This window comes from Centroberyx gerrardi, chromosome 23 (genome assembly GCF_048128805.1).
Source record: "Centroberyx gerrardi isolate f3 chromosome 23, fCenGer3.hap1.cur.20231027, whole genome shotgun sequence".
Lineage (NCBI taxonomy): Eukaryota > Metazoa > Chordata > Actinopteri > Beryciformes > Berycidae > Centroberyx > Centroberyx gerrardi.
The window spans coordinates 2,254,019-2,274,102 of record NC_136019.1 but is presented as its reverse complement, the minus strand read 5'-3'; the positions used below and the strand labels follow the sequence as shown (position 1 = coordinate 2,274,102).

General features: G+C 42.2%; 1 protein-coding gene across 1 annotated transcript; it reads right to left on the bottom strand.

Moving 5' to 3' along the window:
- Positions 1-7: 7 nt before the first annotated feature.
- On the bottom strand, positions 8-6,570 carry LOC139916181 (butyrophilin subfamily 2 member A1-like). Its single transcript, XM_078291579.1, has 6 exons — positions 6,486-6,570; positions 5,307-5,424; positions 4,391-4,732; positions 3,001-3,279; positions 2,781-2,900; positions 8-2,174 (listed from the first exon to the last, which is right to left on the bottom strand). Exons 2-6 carry the CDS (start codon positions 5,413-5,415, stop codon positions 1,411-1,413), a joined length of 1,614 nt encoding a protein of 537 aa, XP_078147705.1. The 5' UTR covers positions 5,416-5,424; positions 6,486-6,570; the 3' UTR covers positions 8-1,410.
- Between the last annotated feature and the right edge of the window lie 13,514 nt (positions 6,571-20,084).

Here is a 20,084-nt window from a genome sequence, read left to right as displayed (position 1 = left end):
TCCAATATTGAGTTTATTTACACACACAAAATAAAATTATGTCACCTACAACAGTAGTGCAAAAGTTAATTATCACAATAGCACAATACATTCAAAACAGGCAACACTAAGCAACACAATCCACTGTTAGAAAAAAATATATAATTAAGTTTGAAATATTTAAAAGGTTTCCAATGATAAAACTAAAAGCACTCACACACACACACACACACAATAATATTGACATTGTACATATAAGCTAAAGAGCAGACCATATGTGAATTCTCACCAATGAATAATGAAAAAGTTGATAGATAGATAGATAGATAGATAGATAGATACTTTATTCATCCCCTTTGGGAAATTCAGGTGTCCAGTAGCTCACACAATCTGTATTAACATATAACTATAGATTAGAGACAATACAAAATAAAAGAAGGTAATGCAGCATGCACAGTGATATTATCAAAATATCACAATGCATTCAAAACAGGCAACACTAAGCAACACAATCGGAATTTAAGAAAATGTAAAAACTCTCCAATAAAAACCAAAAGCATTACTGAGTTTAACTACTGTCATCAAAATTGGGATTGTAAATGGTCTTCTTAGTTGCAGTTTTGTTATGATTTGATCTCTCTCCTGTTGCTCTGCTTTTTGCTTCTTGAGCTGATTTCCACTTTTTTTCCTTCCTCCTCTAAATCAGCGCAGTATTAACTTCTCACAGCAGCTAGAAAGTCTTTAACAACAGACTTGTAAAAACTGTTGTTGGTCAGCTCTCCTGTTGGATCAGTCCTGATGAAGGATCCATCTTTATAGAAAACACTGAACCTGCTGATCTGCACACAGACACTGACAGAAGCTAACAGCTATGCTAACTGCTACACTGGAGCTCTGAATGTTTCCTGCTAGTGTGTTGATGTTTAGTCTGCTGTCTTACAGTTGGTCTTGTCTCCACTACATGTGAGCTCCTGTTATGTTTTGTCCTGCAGTGTCAGTCCTGTATTGTGTGACTGTCTTGTAATCTGTCAGCAGCAGTTAACCAGCTCAAACTCTTTGTCCACCTGTTGGACTTGGTGGATAAAAGTTATTCTGATTCTGAAATCAACATGAAACATGAAATTAACATCAATCTTCCTTATTTACATCCCATTATAGACGTTTGTGTAGCAGAGAGAGAACTGAAACATAAACACTGGGAAAGCTGACCTGAAATTCAAACTTTAGGATGTATGAGCAACCTGCTCAACTCATTTTCACTTTCTGATATGTTAATGTGTGAATTAGTGTGACTTCCCCCTTCTCTCTCTCTCTCTCTGTCCTTTTTCATTCTGGCCTCTCCCTCCTCTTTCTTCTCTGTTTGAGTAGTGTCAGCTTGTCCTTCAACATCCTTATCTTTCTCCTGTAGCTCTTCCTGACTCTCTGCTTCTCTCATTGAAATGCACGTGTTTCCTCTGTGATTTCCTCCAGACTTTCCAGAGGTTTTACTTTCTGTTGCTCTGCCTGAAGCTCTGTCTCCTGTCTGAGCTCTTGGTTTTCTCTCTCTGCTGCTTCTTGCTGTATTTTGAGGTCTGTCTTCTCTGTCTCTCTCTCTGTTACTTCTCTACTGACTGACTGAAGCTTCCTCTCAATCTCATCCCTCTGTTTCTCTGTCTCCTTCAATTCCACATTGATTTGCTCCATCTCGTTCTCTGCTTTACTCTTCTTCTCTGTCATTCTAGTAATTTCACTATTTTTGACCTCTAGTTCTTTGTTTGTGCTCCGTAGCTGTTCATCAAGTCCTGACTTTCTCATCTCCAGATCCTTTTTGTTGGCCTTTACCTGACCCCTTTTCTCCCTTCTTAGTTGCAAAGTCACTGACTGGAGCTTCTTCTCCTTCTCCTCTCTCTGTGTCTCTACCTCCTTCAGTAGGAGTTCGAGTTGCTTTCTCAGGTCCTCCAGTTCCCTCTTCCTTCCCATCGATCTAGCAACCTCCTCTTCTGCATTTTTCCGTTCGCCCTCTTTCTTCTGCAGCTCTTCCTCAAGTTTTGTCTTTTTCTTGTCCAAATCCTTCATTGCCTCTCTTTCTGCTGTAAGCTCTTCTCCGCCTCTTTTTCCTTCCATCAGAACTTGAAGTTCTGTGCCATTATTTATAGATTCAGTCTTCTTCTCTCTTTCCCTCTGTTCAGTTTCGTCCTCATGGTGCATCTTGGTCTCTGTGTGCAAATAGAGGCAAGAAACATTGTTGAAGTTGAAGTTCAATTTGCTGTTTATGCAGTGTTGCCTTTTGTAGAGAAAAGGTGTGAAATTGAAGACACAGCTGCAGACGCACAACAGAAATGTGATGATGAAGCCAAAAACATGAATTTTACAGTAAAATAGGCTACAGCAGCAGAGAAGACATTTACTTCCCTTATAGGAAGGTATAGGAAGGTTTTACAGAATATGAAGGGTCTGAAATTAACGTTTTTCTCCACCAGCCACTGTGGCAGGTAGATACACATTTCTACCTGCCACTCAGAATTTTTACCTTTTTACCTTTTTTAATGTTCTCTGCATCCACAGCTTCTTGACTCTTTTTTCTGGTGGTGTAATTATTCCTGGAAAATGTCGCCACATTTTGGCTACGCATACACTGCCAGAATTTGGTAGTGACAACTGGATTTATGAATGAGAGTGAATTTGCATATGTATGGTTCACATTGGAGCAGGCCGAAGTAAAATGACTAATGACTAATGAAACCCTTCATATCACTGTAACAACCAGCTGCGATATTAACTTGACAATAAGAAAGGAGAAGAAAAATAAATGTGTGACTTACTGATTTTGTTTCGTCTCCATCTCCACACAACAAAGACGACTGCAACAATACACATGAAGACAACAGCCAAGACGATGGTGACATGAGCAGCAGAGCTGGGCGGGACCGTGAAGAACTCATCTGAAATGATAAAACACAGAACAGCATTTATATAAAACTAGACCTCAGCTGTTTAAAGCTAATAAAGTGTCCATATCATGAATTTAGAAAACATTTGTACCTGGAACATGAATCTGTTTCTCCCTGGTCTGGTTGATGTTCTGCTGTTGAACTCTACAGGTGAACCTGTTGGTGTCGGTCTTCTCCACAGTCACTCTGCTGCTGACAGTATAGAGGCCATCAGGACCTCTGACTGTCTCTGTAGGTCCAGCAGAGAGGATGTTTCCCTCACCGTCCAGCCAAAACACCTCAGGCTCTGGGTACCAGCCTTTAGATTCACACCCTAAATCCACTGCACTGCTGTTTTTGGTAATCTCAATGACAGGAGAGGAGACAGCACCTAATGATGAGTAAGAGGAGGAATTTAAAACAATGGTTTCAATGGAAATGGAATAACGATACGAACATTGCACATTTGCTAACACTGCATATTGTAAAACCTCCAATAAAGAGCGGGTCTCAAATAGTGGTCCGATCTCTACAAACAGTGAGGAATGTTGTTCGCAAATAAAGGCCGGTCCCCAATAAAAGCCAGATAATAAAAACATACAGCACAATTACCAGAATCTTTCTAGCCTAGATTATCATTAAAATTACTAAAATGTTAAAATATATTACCAAAAAGAGATGTTGCATGCAGCAGTGGAACATGCTGACATGTTTATCTCTCTGCCATGGATGCAGGTACTGGTTTGAAAGCCTTGAAATTCATTACCAAACATAACTGTACTGCTTGGATCATTATACAGCATTGCTCCTGTTTATTAGTCAATATGTGACAGAAAGCTTTTTTTTATTTGATTTTTTGCAGCTTTGGCAGTTTTTGTTTCATTCTGTTTTGACACTGCGAGAATGATGACCAGTATCTTCTGGTAGCCTACCAGTATGTTACCAATAACAATATTAAATAATATCTTATGATAAAGTAGTTGGTTGTTTTCAGTGATTATTTCAGCTAGATATTTACTAGTAGTAGTAGTGCGATAAATATTCTAGTAAAGTAAATTAAAGTAAATTGTAGTATAGTAAATTTCAAAATCTGAAATCTGCAAATATCCATACATTTGTCAATACTCAGTATAGAGAGAATTATTTAGCATGATCTTCAATCATTTTAATAATTCATTCATTTTGTTTATTGTATTTCACTCTAGATCCATGCTTGTGACTGACAGGTCTCGTTGAAATCCTCAGACTGACGGGGAAAGTCCGGGCAGAACAGGTTTAGGAGTAATGTTCTTTCCTCCCTCATCAACATCGGCTGCCATTTTAAAAGGTAGGGTCCAATAGAAAAAGCATTTAACCCCCTGACAGCTCAGCTCAGCTCACTGTGGTTGTACTGGTCAGTTCCCAGTGTGAATGGTTGTGAATCAGGGCTACGCCTAGCAAAACCCTGCTATGGATGAATAAAGGTAAAAACAAACATGCACTATAAACACAGGCTTTCTTACCAACAACAAGCTGAACGATAGAGTCTCTACCCAATGAGGGAATGAAGCATCTGTATTTTCCGTCATCAGAGAGTTTCACTTTAGAGAGTTTCAGTGAAATGTCTCCGTGCTTCAGTTTGTCGATGAACAGCGACGTTCTTCCCTCGTAGGACGGGTTTTTATTGATCAGAAGTTCCTGACCGTCCCGCCACACATGGACAAATCTGGGGTTCAGGTCAGGTCTCGCCCACTCCAGTGTCATGGCAACAGCATCCGTGGCAGGTTCCAGGCGGCATGGCAAAATGATGTCATCACCAACTATTGCCACTATTGGCTGAGTTGGACCAATCACCTGGAACTGACCTGGGAAGAAATAGGTTTGAAGTTTTACGCCATTTTGCGAAAACTTGAAATACTGACGATTAGTGTTTTAGTTCTATAAACGTTTCTGGGAGGCAGAGCTGCCCTGGGTGCAAAAATAATCTCATTGTTTGAGTTAACTACCGGACCTTCCATGATCATGAATGCCAGGATTATGAATGATTGAAAAAAAAAAAATAAGTCAGTTAGCTAATTTGCACTCCAAAAACTCCAATCTGCTGAAATATTGTTAACCTAATGTTTGTTGATTTGGCCACTGAAACCATGCTAAACACAACAGCATGTTCTTAACGCTGAAAAGAACAAGAAGAAGAAGAAGCCAGTATTCTTTGAATGGCTGGTTGAATAATTTGTTTTGTTAAACTGCAAATTAATTACCCTACTTAAGATACCCTGTTTTGCTGCCCTATAAAGCCAAAAAGCAGTAAAAGCATGGGCAGAAAACTGATGAAAATGACTTCAAATTAGACTATATTAGATCTAAAGCCTAATCATGACCTTTTACCTTTAAATACACCAAACCATGGCATTATTGATTTTATTGTGTGTAAGTTACCTCCACAAGAGTGTGTTAGAAGGAGAAAGACAGCAGTGTGATGGAAAGCCAAGGCACTGAAGACACTGAGCTGAGATTTAAGAGACAGTCCGTCCTTCAGGTAAAACATTCTGGAGTTCTGAAAATTGAAATAAACCAGTTGTAAAATGTTAATTTCCAGGAAGAGAATATGAAAGGACAAATGTTTTTTGAAGTGCTATTCATGCAAAATAATCAAATCCAAAATATCTCTGTCTTTTTACTTATAGGCCAACAGTCATTTTGTCAGAATAGGGTTGCTGTTTTTGATCTCTCTCATTTTGGAATGAAGCTCTTGAATAAAATTTTGAGAAAATGAATGTTACAAGTAAGAGGTATTTTAATAGTCTTCCCAGTTCATCCGTTCTTATGTTTGTGTGGTAAAATGTAATGTGACGACCCCGTCTGTCTGTCTGTCTGTCTCTCTCTCTCTCTCTCTCTCTCTCTCTCTCTCTCTCTCTCTCTCTCAGAGATGACTACCTGCTTGCCACTACTTAAAAAAAAATGTGAATATACAACTGTGAATGTACCTTTAACATCTAGACCTACAACCACGATGGTTTAATGTAAGAGGACAGAACTCAACCGCCCCCTCTGCTGGTCATTTCGTCATTTTCATGTCCGTGTTTATGTTCATAGACAAATTATTTTTATTTTAATAACACTTGCAGTGGGAATCCAAACGTGGCTTAGTGACCTGTTTCAAACCTATTTACAGATTTGAATTAAATAATGCTCTTCTGTACTATGTATGTCCTTCAGCGTGTGTCATCTGTCTGAAAACTAGTTTCACTTTTATTTGTGGCCAAAGACAAAAAAACAGTTACTTTAAAGTGTATTTTGAAGCTGCCGGGTTGGTTTAAGATATTACAACAATTACAACCCACCGTTTCTTAGTTACAATGCAAGTCCAATATGTCTTCAATAAATTACTGACGTGTAAACCCACAATAACCGACAGTTTGGTGTTCAAAAAAGAAAAGACTGTGTGAAAACGGTCAAAATTACCTGCAGGCTGTTTTAAAAGTTAACTGCTTTTGAAATTTTAAACGAAGAAATAGTCTATAATTCATAATATTTCGTATACAAATTTTGAGAGTAGGCTAATAAGCGACTCATTGCCTACATATGAAAAAATATGTTTGTGGTTGAGAGTGTTACCTTTTCCAGCTTCCTGGACCCGAACCGTAGTTGGGAGCGCACTGGTTTCGGTTTTGGCTCGTTGCGGTCCGGACCAGCGCTGCTGATGAAGGTTGGTAGCGAGACGTCGAGGTGACGTTCATAAACAGGAACTTTATTTCCTCTGCAGCAGCGAACACAATTCACGGCCTTCTACGGCGCGTTCACACAGGACGCGGAAGGGCCGCGGGACGGCCCGCGGAACGGCCCCGAAGCGGAGGCCGCTTCCGTCCGGCTCCCATATTAATGGGTCAGGCCGTTCACACTGCCGCGGCGCGGAGCTCCGCTCGCGGCTCGCGATCTGGAGCGCCAGTTTCGGTGTCTGGTCTATTTTCTCCGCGCGCATTTTACAAGGAAACACCATAGAAAACACTATGGATGCAAGTTTTAAATGCAACACATTGTAGGATGATGATCTATCTGATTTTGATTTATTGCCTTTTGAAAATTGCATCTGTTATTGAATTACCACAAAAGTAAACAAGGATACATGTTTAGGTTTGTTTATTTATAGGCTACTTAATTTATTTAGGCCTATATGTCATTATTTAAAGAGAGAGGGAGGGAGAGAGAGAGAAAGAGAGAGAGAGGGAGAGAGGGAGGGAGAGAGAGAGAAAGAGAGAGAGAGAGGGAGAGACAGGGGGGAGAGAGATATCTAGGTCCCCTAGGCTTTCCTAATTATTGCCTGATCACAAGTCACGACTCTTGCTGAGAAAACAAATAAACGTGACAGTTTTGATATGAGGGAGTTTGTGAAGAAAGGGAGAAAGTGAAGAAGATGGAAGATATAAAGTTCATCCCTGTGTGTTCAAGATCATGCCAAACTGCAGCGGAGGATCAAGACAGCAAGTAGGATCATTGGGGTTGATCAGGCGTCTGCAGCACAGCTGTACAACAACCTTATTTTAAAAAAGGCTGAGCAGATCCTCAGTGATCCTACCCATCCTCTCCACCTGAAATTCAGAAGGAGTAGCAGGTCAAACGGCAGAATCCTGCAGCAGAAAATTAGAACGACAAGGTACAGCAAATCATTTGTGCCTACAGCAATTAGATTAGTAAATGAGAGATAGATGTGTACCTATATTACTAGGTCTGGGTATTTGATTGTGTATATTGTATATTTAGATTGTATTTTGTTTGTGGGTATTTTGATTGTGTATATTGTATATTTAGATTGTATATTGTATATGATGTATATTTTATATTGCCAGCATTGCTCAGGATATTCTGTTGATGTGTGTTTGTGTATGTGTTTGTTAGTGCATGTACAGTGTACCTTTGTGTTTTAAACGAGACGTGTATGACCACATGAATTTCCCCTTGCGGGATAATAAAGTTTACCTTGACCTTGACCGTGACCTTGATTTGGAAAAGTACAGTGAGCTGTCAGCAGTGTTTCTACAACGACAGCAGTGAACAGATGAAGCTTTAGTGGCTATTGGAACACAATGTAAGCAGTCTGTAGACCAGGAGAGCTGCTGGCCGGCGTGGAGAAATGCACTTCCTGTGTGGACAACCCAACTGCGACTTGCACGCGAAATCGCGGTACTTGGATCCTGCAACCTGAGCTTATCTGGACACTTTTACACTGTGTAGGGAATTTCCTAATATTTATGTAAGGAATATGAGTCTTTTCACACAGTGGCACTGATCATAAAGAGTTATAACTTTTCATAAGGTGGCACGATAAGATAAATATTCCTACAATGTCAATGCTGAATGAAATTCTTTTAGGCTTGTAGCTATTTAAGGCAGGGTGACCCACCAAACTCTGGGTTACATTAAGGCCTTTAAATGAAGAATAAATTTATCAAAAATATTATTGAACAATGAAAATGAATGTAAATGAAAAAATGAAAAAACAATGTGTAAAGAAAACCAAATGTCATGTATGGGTTTTCCAGACTGTTTTTCTCTATCTGCGGTCAGGGAGGAACCTCCATCATATCAGAGGTGGGCGACACTGACTGTAAGATATCTGATATTTAATAAAAGGCCAATATCCACATAGTATATTGACAAACTGAAGGATCATTGTATTCCCAATTACCAATGTTGATACACTGTTCCACATTTAATTTGCTTTCAACGTCTTTGTGAGCTACTTAACCAATAAAAAGCTGAACTTGGACATGTCACCAGTTTCAAGGTAACTGATTGTCACTATTTTAAATTACTGTAACAGCAATCAAATCGATAGCCCCTATATTAGGAAAAGGAAGTGTTTATGAGATAGGTGATAGGTCAGCTGCAGGGGGCAGAGTAGGACCTTTTATTCATGCTGATAACATCTGAGAGAGAGAGAGAGAGAGAGAGAGAGAGAGAGAGAGAGAGAGAATGGAAGATGGAGTCTGGTCAGGTTGTCTATATATTTTGTCTGCACAGTACAGTTGCAGACAGCACATGCTTGGTCAGTTCATAGAAAACAAAGCCACACGGATCTATATGCTGCTGGTTCCTCTACCACTGAATTAAAGAAGAGCTGCCATCCCACTACAAGAAGTTCATTAGTATCAATGGAGAGTTTTAGTGTCCATGGTCTAAATATCACATGCTCTAAATGCCTTTCCACCCCACCAGGGAAAAGACGTTGGTATATGCAGCATATTTACTGGGTTAAATCGGTCTGAAGAAAAGATTTCAGGACAAGCATCATGATGACAGTTTATTTCTCAATCTATTTACAGTTTTCCCACTACATGATTCATTTATTCACACACCAAAACTTTATTAAGTAACATGATATACAATTCTGACAAAGGAATAACACTAAGCAATACAATCCATCATGACAGAAAAAATACAAAAGTAAACAAAAAAAATAAAAATAAGTATGTTTATTTAAAAAATAAAATGTAATAAAATTAAAAAAACACACACACACACACACACACACACACACACTATACAATAATATTAGGTAATCCAATGTCACATTATACATATGAGATAAAGAGCAGGAGAGCTTTATGTGAATTATCACCCAGAAATAATGCAAAGGCTAAACCTGTAATGAGACCTATGTGGAGATTTCATTGAGACATAATGATATAAACCAATATCCACACACATAGGCCAGCTATGCTGTTGTTTTCACCTCTTTTCTAAAGCTTGTTGTCAAATCCTGTTCTTGAACGAAGCTCCTCCCTGGCCATCAAGTCATTTATAATATTTTTTAAACCAGCTCGGCTCCTCCCTCACTGTTTAAAAGTGACCTGACTTTCCCCCAGTTCCCCAGTTGCCTCCTCACTTTCAGCCTGTGTACCGGTAGCTACATTACTATTCCCCTGCTCCACGGTTGCCTCCTTACTATTCCCCGGCTCCACGGTTGCCTCCTTACTATTCCCCGGCTCCACGGTTGCCTCCTTACTATTCCCCGGCTCCACGGTTGCCTCCTTACTATTCCCCGGCTCCACGGTTGCCTCCTTACTATTCCCCGGCTCCACGGTTGCCTCCTTACTTTCAGCCTGTGTACCGGCAGCTACATTACTATTCCCCTGCTCCACGGTTGCCTCCTTACTATTCCCCTGCTCCACGGTTGCCTCCTTACTATTCCCCTGCTCCACGGTTGCCTCCTTACTATTCCCCTGCTCCACGGTTGCCTCCTTACTATCCCCCTGCTCCACGGTTGCCTCCTTACTTTCAGCCTGTGTACCGGTAGCTACATTACTATTCCCCGGCTCAACGGTTGCCTCCTTACTATTCCCCTGCTCCACGGTTGCCTCCTTACTATCCCCCTGCTCCACGGTTGCCTCCTTACTATCCCCCTGCTCAACGGTTGCCTCCTTACTATTCCCCGGCTCAACGGTTGCCTCCTTACTATCCCCCGGCTCCACGGTTGCCTCCTTACTATCCCCCTGCTCCACGGTTGCCTCCTTACTATCCCCCTGCTCCACGGTTGCCTCCTTACTATTCCCCGGCTCCACGGTTGCCTCCTTACTTTCAGCCTGTGTACCGGCAGCTACATTACTATTCCCCTGCTCCACGGTTGCCTCCTTACTATCCCCCTGCTCCACGGTTGCCTCCTTACTATTCCCCGGCTCCACGGTTGCCTCCTTACTATTCCCCGGCTCCACGGTTGCCTCCTTACTTTCAGCCTGTGTACCGGCAGCTACATTACTATTCCCCTGCTCCACGGTTGCCTCCTTACTATTCCCCTGCTCCACGGTTGCCTCCTTACTATTCCCCTGCTCCACGGTTGCCTCCTTACTATTCCCCTGCTCCACGGTTGCCTCCTTACTATCCCCCTGCTCCACGGTTGCCTCCTTACTTTCAGCCTGTGTACCGGTAGCTACATTACTATTCCCCGGCTCAACGGTTGCCTCCTTACTATTCCCCTGCTCCACGGTTGCCTCCTTACTATCCCCCTGCTCCACGGTTGCCTCCTTACTATCCCCCTGCTCAACGGTTGCCTCCTTACTATTCCCCGGCTCAACGGTTGCCTCCTTACTATTCCCCGGCTCAACGGTTGCCTCCTTACTATCCCCCGGCTCCACGGTTGCCTCCTTACTATCCCCCTGCTCCACGGTTGCCTCCTTATTATTCCCCGGCTCCACGGTTGCCTCCTTACTTTCAGCCTGTGTACCGGCAGCTACATTACTATCCCCCTGCTCCACGGTTGCCTCCTTACTATTCCCCTGCTCCACGGTTGCCTCCTTACTATTCCCCTGCTCCACGGTTGCCTCCTTACTATCCCCCTGCTCCACGGTTGCCTCCTTACTATTCCCCTGCTCCACGGTTGCCTCCTTACTATTCCCCGGCTCAACGGTTGCCTCCTTACTATCCCCCTGCTCCACGGTTGCCTCCTTACTATTCCCCTGCTCCACGGTTGCCTCCTTACTATCCCCCTGCTCCACGGTTGCCTCCTTACTATTCCCCTGCTCCACGGTTGCCTCCTTACTATTCCCCGGCTCCACGGTTGCCTCCTTACTTTCAGCCTGTGTACCGGCAGCTACATTACTATTCCCCTGCTCCACGGTTGCCTCCTTACTATCCCCCTGCTCCACGGTTGCCTCCTTACTATCCCCCTGCTCCACGGTTGCCTCCTTACTATCCCCCGGCTCCACGGTTGCCTCCTTACTATCCCCCTGCTCCACGGTTGCCTCCTTACTATCCCCCTGCTCCACGGTTGCCTCCTTACTATCCCCCTGCTCCACGGTTGCCTCCTTACTATTCCCCTGCTCCACGGTTGCCTCCTTACTATCCCCCGGCTCCACGGTTGCCTCCTTACTATCCCCCTGCTCCACGGTTGCCTCCTTACTATCCCCCTGCTCCACGGTTGCCTCCTTACTATCCCCCTGCTCCACGGTTGCCTCCTTACTATTCCCCGGCTCCACGGTTGCCTCCTTACTTTCAGCCTGTGTACCGGTAGCTACATTACTATTCCCCTGCTCCACGGTTGCCTCCTTACTATCCCCCTGCTCCACGGTTGCCTCCTTACTTTCAGCCTGTGTACCGGTAGCTACATTACTATCCCCCTGCTCCACGGTTGCCTCCTTACTTTCACCCTGTGTATTTTCCCCCTGCACCCCGGTTGCCTCCTTACTTTCACCCTGTCTACCGGTAGCTACATTACTATCCCCCTGCTCCCAGGTTGCCTCCTTACTTTCAGCCTGTTTACCGGTAGCTGCATTACTTTCCCCCTGCTCCCCGGTTGCCTCCTTACTTTCCCCCTGCTTTGCCGTTGCCTCCTGAGTTTCCCCCGGTTTCCCTTTTGCCTCCTGACTTTCCCCTGGTTTCCCAGTTGCCCTCTGACTTTCCCCCAGTTTCCCAGTTGCCCTCTGACTTTCCCCCGGTTTCCCAGTTGCCCCCTTACTTTCCCCCGCTTTTCCTGTTGCCACCTGACTTTCCCCCGGCTTCCCGTTTGCCTTCTGATCTTTCCCCTGCTCCCCGTTTGCTTCCTTACTTTCACACTGCTTACCGGTTGCCTCCTGACTTTCCCCCTTCTCCACGGTTGCCTCCTGACTTTTCCCCTGCTGCCCAGTTGCCTCCTGACTTTCCTCCTGTTTCCCGGTTACCTCCTGACTTTTGCCCTTGTTCCCAGTGGTGCTTTGACTTCCCCCCTGTTTCCCAGGTGCCTCCTGATTTTCCCCCTGCTTCCTGGTTTTCTCCTGAGTTCCATCCTGCTCCCTGGTTGCCTCCTGACTTTTCCCCTGCTGCCCAGTTGCCTCCTGACTTTCCTCCTGTTTCCCGGTTACCTCCTGACTTTTGCCCTTGTTCCCAGTGGTGCTTTGACTTCCCCCCTGTTTCCCAGGTGCCTCCTGATTTTCCCCCTGCTTCCTGGTTTTCTCCTGAGTTCCATCCTGCTCCCTGGTTGCCTCCTGACCTTTCCCCTGCTCCTCGGTTTCCTGCTGACTTTGCCCTTGTTTCCCAGTTGCCTCCTGACTTTTGCCCTTGTTCCCAGTGGCGCTCTGACTTTCCCTCTGTTTCCCAGTTGCCTCGTTACTTTCCCCCTGTTTTCGGGTTGCCTCCTGATTTTTGTCCTGCTCCCCAGCTGCCTCATGATGTTCCACCTGCTCCCTGATTGCATTCTGACTTTGTTCCTGCTTTCTGATTTCCTCCTGGACTTCCAGAGGTTTTACTTTCTGCTGTTGCTCTTCCTGAAGCTCTGTCTCCTGTCTGAGCTCTTGGTTTTCTCTCCCTGCTGCTTCTTGATGTATTTTGAGGTCTGTCTTCTCTGTCTCCCTTTCTGCCACAAGCTGCTTTTTGTGTCTTTCTCCTTCCATAAACCGAAGTTCTGCGCCATTACTTATAGATTTAGTCTTTTTCTCCTCTTCTCTGTTGTCCAGATCATTCTTTGCCTCCCTTCCTGCCATGAGCTGCTCTCTGTCTCTTTCTCCATCAATCAGAACTTGAAGTTCTGTGTCATCACTTCCAGATTTGGTCTTGTGTCTTTCTCTCTGATCAGTCTCGTCCTCATGGTGCTTCTTGGTCTCTGTGTGCATATAGAAGCAAGAAACAGTGTTGATGTTCAAATTTGCTGTGTTCATGCAGTGTTGCCTTTTGTAGAGAAAAGGTGAGAAATTGGAAAAAGACAGCTGCAGGAACACAACAGAAATGTTATGGCAAAGCTAAAAACATGATTACATTAAACATGAAAGATTTTACATTAAAATGACAGCATAGACGACATTTCCTTGCCTTATAGGAAGGTATTACAGCATATGAAGCATTTCATTCCAAAATGAGACATAAACTGTTTACAAGCAGAAACACCTCTTCTGATAAATTGACTGATGGCATGAGAGTAAAATTCAACATGTAATACCATTACGTTTTAATTTTTTCTATAACCTTATGAAATTTTTAATAAATTTAAATTATCACTATAATCCTCAAAGAGCTGTGATAGTTACTTGACATTAAAAAAGTAGAAGGAAAATTTATTTTGGACTTACTCATTTTGTTACGTCTCCATTTATACACAACAAAGACAATTGCAAAAATACACATGAAGAAAACAGCCAAGACAATAGTGATAACAGCAGAATGAGATCGGACCATGAAGAAATCATCTGAAATGATAAAACACAGAACAGCATGGCATTTATAAAGAACTAAACATCAGCTGTTTAAAGCTAATAAAGTCTCCATATCATGAATTTAGAAATCATTTGTACCTGGAATGTGAACGTGTGTCTCCCTGGTCTGGTTGATGTTCTGCTGTTGAACTCTACAGGTGAACCTGTTGGTGTCGGTCTTCTCCACAGTCACTCTGCTGCTGACAGTATAGAGGCCATCAGGACCTCTGACTGTCTCTGTAGGTCCAGCAGAGAGGATGTTTCCCTCACCGTCCAGCCAAAACACCTCAGGCTCTGGGTACCAGCCTTTAGATTCACACCCTAAAACCACTCCACCACTGGCTTTGTTGAGTCCTACTAAGCTGATGACAGGCGAGGAGAAAGCACCTAATGATGAGTAAGAGGAGAAATTCAAAACAATGGTTTCAATGAAAATGGAATAATGATACTTGCCACGGCATACAATTGTCAAATCAGTAAAGTGAAGAGAACCCCCTGATAATGTGACTACCTAATGATGCACACATGCAGATACGCATTAAATCTGGTAAATCATAGCAAATCATGCATACTTGCAAACTCTGCATATGTTCTTGCATTGGACGGTAAATGTGTTAATCTGTGAACTGCTAACCTCTACAAATCTGTCAATCTGTCAATAATCAGTATCGAGATAATTAGGAGCTCTGACAAAGATGCTGTCTTCAAAATTATCCATAAATCTCCCTTAAGTCTATTTTATGACTGAGATCATTCACTTTCTCAACTCCTAAGTAGGCTGTTTCAAGCCAGAAGTGTCAGCCATCTTATTTGCCTGTTGTTGAGATACAATAGTGGGTCAATAGTGAGTTTAGAAGTTATTGAGTAATGTTGGGAACTAGAGATAATTCTGAGCATAAGTACAGGGTAGTGTAGAAAACTTCAGCTGTATTTGATAACCCCAATTACATATACCTGTACTCCCACACTCAACCCTGCAACATTTAGATTAGATAACTAACGGTGCTGCCTGTCTGATGATGATCCTGTAGATTTATGACAGTGTAACCTGATACCCCCTATAGTTACCATTTCTGGGTCAAAATGGTTGGCCTGGATTGTGGCACAAGGGATTTTTACATTACATAGTGCATTTTAAAGTCTTTAATATTTTTGTTTGTTGTATTTTTTATCTAGATCCCTACTTGTGACTGGAAGGTCCAGATGCAATACCTACACCAGCTGGGAAAATCGGGGCAGATAAAGTTAACGCATAATGCTCTTTCCTCCCTTAACAAGTATTTTTTGTATTTGTATTTGTATACTTTATTATCCCCGTGAGGAAATTTGTCCTCTGCATTTGACCCATCCTATACACACACTAGGAGCAGTACTGTGGAGCTACCCTTGAAAAATGATTCAAGCCCCAGTGGAGCTTCACAGTTTCCAACAATAGAAGACTGTGGTCTGCTTCAGTGTGAATGGCTGTAACTCTATGAATGTGAAGCAGGGCTATGCCAAGCAAAACCCCTCCTCGGAAGAATAAAGTAAAAAAAAAAAAAAACATGCACTATGAAAATATGCCCACTTACCAACAACAAGCTCAACAATAGAGTCTCTATCCAATGAGGGAAGGAAGCATCTGTATTTTCCCTCATCAGAGAGTTTCACTTTGGAGAGTTTCAGTGAAATGTCTCCTTGCTTCAGTTTGTCGATGAACAGCGACGTTCTTCCCTCGTAGGACGGGTGTTTTTTATCCACAAGTTCCTGACGATAACGCCGCACATGGACAAATCTGGGGTCCAGGTCAGGTCTCGTCCACTCCAGTGTCATGGCAACAGCATCCATGGCAGGTTCCAGGTGGCATGGCAAAATGATGTCATCGCCAACTATTGCCACTATTGGCTGAGTTGGACCGATCACCTGAGACTGACCTGGGAAGAAATAGGTCTGTTTTTTAATACCTTTTTAATATCAAGCACTTCTCTTAATGCACCCGCTTCGGATGTTATCAGCCGATTAAATGGCCGTTATCAGTTGTCATCGGGACCATAGATATGAGGTAGTATGGCCCTACTCTATCTCCTAGTTGGCTCAGTAGGCTGTTATCATCTATTGGTAAGCTGGATCACCGCAGAGACTGGCTATGTTGGTCTGCGTCCACGTCACGTGACTGTCAAGTTTCTCTCTGCAGCGAAAAAAAAAAAAGGCTGACATTCCTTTTATTATCAGTGGAAAATGCAATATTTTAAGATAGTTTCGGCATTAAAATGCGTTTTGATAACATTTCTAGCGAGAAATGTGCATTTTATTTTCATAATCTTCGTTCAGTGAATGTATATGATGTTTAGTTTGTTAGTTATTACGAAGATTCACTCAGGCTCATTGCTATGGTGGTTGCTATGCACGCTACTATCGCTGAAACCACAGTTGTAGTTCTTCCGGTTTGCAAAGTGCTCGTAAAAAGATATATCTACTGAATATATCAAATATATAGTACAGCCGAACTAGTAATTAAACTGCATCTAGGTGATCTATGTTAAGAAAAAGTAAAGATGTTGGTTTATTTCAGATATTTTAGCCAAAACGGGAGTTGACACACAAACACGTTGGATGACGTGGCTCACGGAAGGGCATTGCGGGCGGACTTGGCACATTTGACTTCTCTACCAGTGCATGATTCTCATGTAAGAGTCCTCTCTCCATGTACATGTGTAAAGAATAAAGACTTGTATTCACAGAGACATCTGAATCAGCATATTAATCCAGGTACTGAGGGGATCATTTTTCCCCGACACCACGTGCACCCTAAAAGTTTTGTCCCGCTCCCATCCCTGCACAAACTCTAAAAGCTTAAATTCCACTCTTTGCCGCTCTTGATCAAAAGCCTAATCACAATATTTTACCTTTAAACACACACCAAGGCGTTACTGATGTTTTTGTGTGTAAATTACCTCCACAAGAGTGTGTTAGAAGAAGGACAACAACAGTGTGATGGAAAGCCAAGGCACTGAAGACACTGAGCTGAGATTTAAGGGACAGTCCATCCTTCAGGTGAAGCATCCTGGAGTTCTGAAAATTAAAATAAATGTAAAATGTTAATTTCCAGGAAGAACATAAAAAGAAATTCAGTGGTATTTATGCCAAATCATGAAATCCAAAATATCTGATCCATCATTCAAAATGTAGTCATTACTGAGCAGGCTTAAAAAACTTAAGTGGAAGTATAAGTACTCAAACTAAGCCAAAGGATGGTTAGAGGTTCCAGACCTTAAAGGACTAGTTCACCCCAAAATGAAAATTCACTCCTTATCTATGCACCCTCATGTCAGTAGAAACACCGGTGAGGTTTCTAGGAAAATCCAGGCGATCATTTTCATCTTCAGAATACTTGGACTCTCTGCACAAGCTGTTTGGAGTAAAGTTATGGTCATTTTTTGGCATTTTGGGACTTTAAAGACCCAGGACTCGGTAATTTCAGTTGTTTTGGAGAGGGCTGACATGGAGCAGCACTTGCTAACTCGTTGTGTGTTATATTGACATACAAACTTCACCAGTGTTTTGACTGATATGAGGGTGAGTAGATGACAAAATGTTCATTTTAGGGGGAACTATTCCTTTAATCTCATCTACATCCACTATGTTGACTAATGTATCAGGGGACAATACTGAACAACCCTCCACTGCAGGTCGTTCCCTTAGTGTACATAGACAAATTACTTTTGTTTGAATTATGGAGTGTGAATCCAAATGTGGCTCAGGTGACCTATTTCAAATCTTACATTTTTACAAGATTGAGTAATAATAATAATAATAAAAATAATATTTCCACTACTGTAGCCTATACATAGGCTATGTATAGGCTACCCTCACTGTGCAATGATAATGGCGGTTTAGAATTAGTTTCACTTTCACTTGTCGCCAATGACTGATAGTTGTGAATTTAAAAATTGTTTCGAAGCTGCCATGCAGGTTTGTTTAAGATTGGATATTAGACCACACTGATTTATAACCGACCGTTTCTGAGTTACAAAGGAACTCCCCTCTCTTCCATAAATTACTGACGTGTAAATCCACAGCAACCGACAGTTTGGTGTTCAGAAACAAAGGACGTCGTGCTCAAACGCTCAAAATAGCACTGGCTGTTTCCAAAAGGTATTTAAGGGCGATTGAATTTTTAAAGTATTAAATTATTACATTTCATATAGCCTACATTTCGCATACAATTTTGAGTGCAATAAACCACTCACTTACACCTATGAAAAAATAGTTGTGACTGAGAGGAAACCTCCAGCTGTGACTGTAGACCTGCTTTTATTCATAAAATAGGCGATTATTAATTTAGTTTAATTAAAAGTTAGGCTTAGAATAGCTAGAACAGGCAACATTTAATTTTAAAAAAGTCTACATAGCCTACCTGCTGCATGTACCAAAGTCACGTCACCTCAGAGGAAAATAAGCAGCATGGCCAAAGTCCTCAAATAAAAAAAAAAAAATGCAGGCTCCCTTCACCCCGGTCACCTGGGGGTGTGTTTACTTTGTAATTCCTATCTGCTGCAGCCTAGATTAAACTGCATGTGTATTGGATTTTAGTCTATAATAACAATAAGTCTGCATGTCTATTAGATTTAGGTCTGTATCAATGTTGTAAGTGTATATGTCTTATATGTTGTAAGTGTGCATGTCCAATTGATTTTAGCTATATCAACATTGTTGCAATTGTGCATGTCTGTTTGCTTATATCATAAATTAACACTGTTGTGAGGATGCTTTTCAATTTGCCTCTTGTCTATAAAGGATTTGACTGACATGGGTTTTTGAAGGCCACTATTAATAAACATATTTTTGTACTGAAGGTGCCAATAGCAGATATTTTGTGCTGAATAAAAGAACATCAAAACACGTACAAGTATTCAGTGTTTCCCCAACAATTCATTATTTTCAGGGTGGAAAAGCCTCTGAAACAGCATTTAGATCATCATGGGACATTAAAACTTTCCACTGAAACCCAGACTAATGAAATTATTTTAGTGTCAGCAGCTCTTTAAGGCAGAGTGACCCGCCACACCTATTCAGCAGTACATAAACTCTGGGAGACATGAGGCTTTTAAATTAAGAATAAGAGAATGGAGTCCAAAAAAAAATGTGCAAAGGAAATCAAATGTCAAATGTCAGGTTTTCCAGTCTGTTTTTCTGTAGCTGTGGTCAAGCAGGAACCTCCATCATGTCAGAGGTGGACGAACATGACTGATGGCAAATTGATATATCAATCATTAACCCTAATTAACAATATTGTGAGTGTGTATGTCTGTTTCCTAAAGCCTGCACTAACAATGCAGCAACAATGCAGCAACTGATGGCACCTCTTTGTGAGCCACTTAATAAACAGCTGAACTTGAACTTTGGACACCTCACCAGTTGTAAAGTAACCGACTACCACTGTTATAAAATACTACAGCAGCAATCAAATCTGTAGCGCCTGACACATGAGAGATAACAATATTTTTCTGTCGTCTTGGCAACCCAGGAAAAGGAAATGTTCATGAGATAGGTCGGCTGATTTACTGCAGGGGGCAGAGTAGGACCTTTTATTCATGCTGATAACATCTATCAACTCTTTCTAAGGTGTGAGAGAGAGAGAGAGAGAGAGAGAGAGAGAGAGAGAGAGAGAGAGAGAGAGAGAGAGAGGTTGGGAGTGAGAAAAGATTGAGAAAGTAGGGGAGAAAGGAGAGAGAGAGAAGAAAGGAAAACATGGGTGGCAGATGGAGTTTGGCCAGGTTGTCTACAGTATGTGCTGTCTGCATATATTTGTGTAAAAATATCCTAAATAATGTCACCATGGTGAGATATAGACTACTGAACCACCTTAAGATCCACCGTCACCAAGGCAACCATGGAAAGGTGGATAGCATGGTTAAAGAGACCGCCCCATAACCAAAAAGTTCAATCCCCCAAACAGCCAATGGGCCTCATGCAAGAACCATCCGCACAAGTTAGATTTTAAAATGTTCTTACATACAAGTTGAGCGCTGTTACTTCAGAGCGCTCAACGCGGTTGCTACCGGTTACACCAGAAATAATC

Excerpts from the sequence above, each read along its gene's own strand:
- LOC139916181 (XM_078291579.1), bottom strand. The coding sequence starts at position 5,415 with ATGTTTTACCTGAAGGACGGACTGTCTCTTAAATCTCAGCTCAGTGTC. Across the intron at positions 3,280-4,390 it reads TATCGTTCAGCTTGTTGTTG|GTGCTGTCTCCTCTCCTGTC; the intron begins GTAAGAAAGCCT and ends ACTCATCATTAG. Across the intron at positions 2,175-2,780 it reads ATGGAGACGAAACAAAATCA|AGACCAAGATGCACCATGAG; the intron begins GTAAGTCACACA and ends ATTTGCACACAG.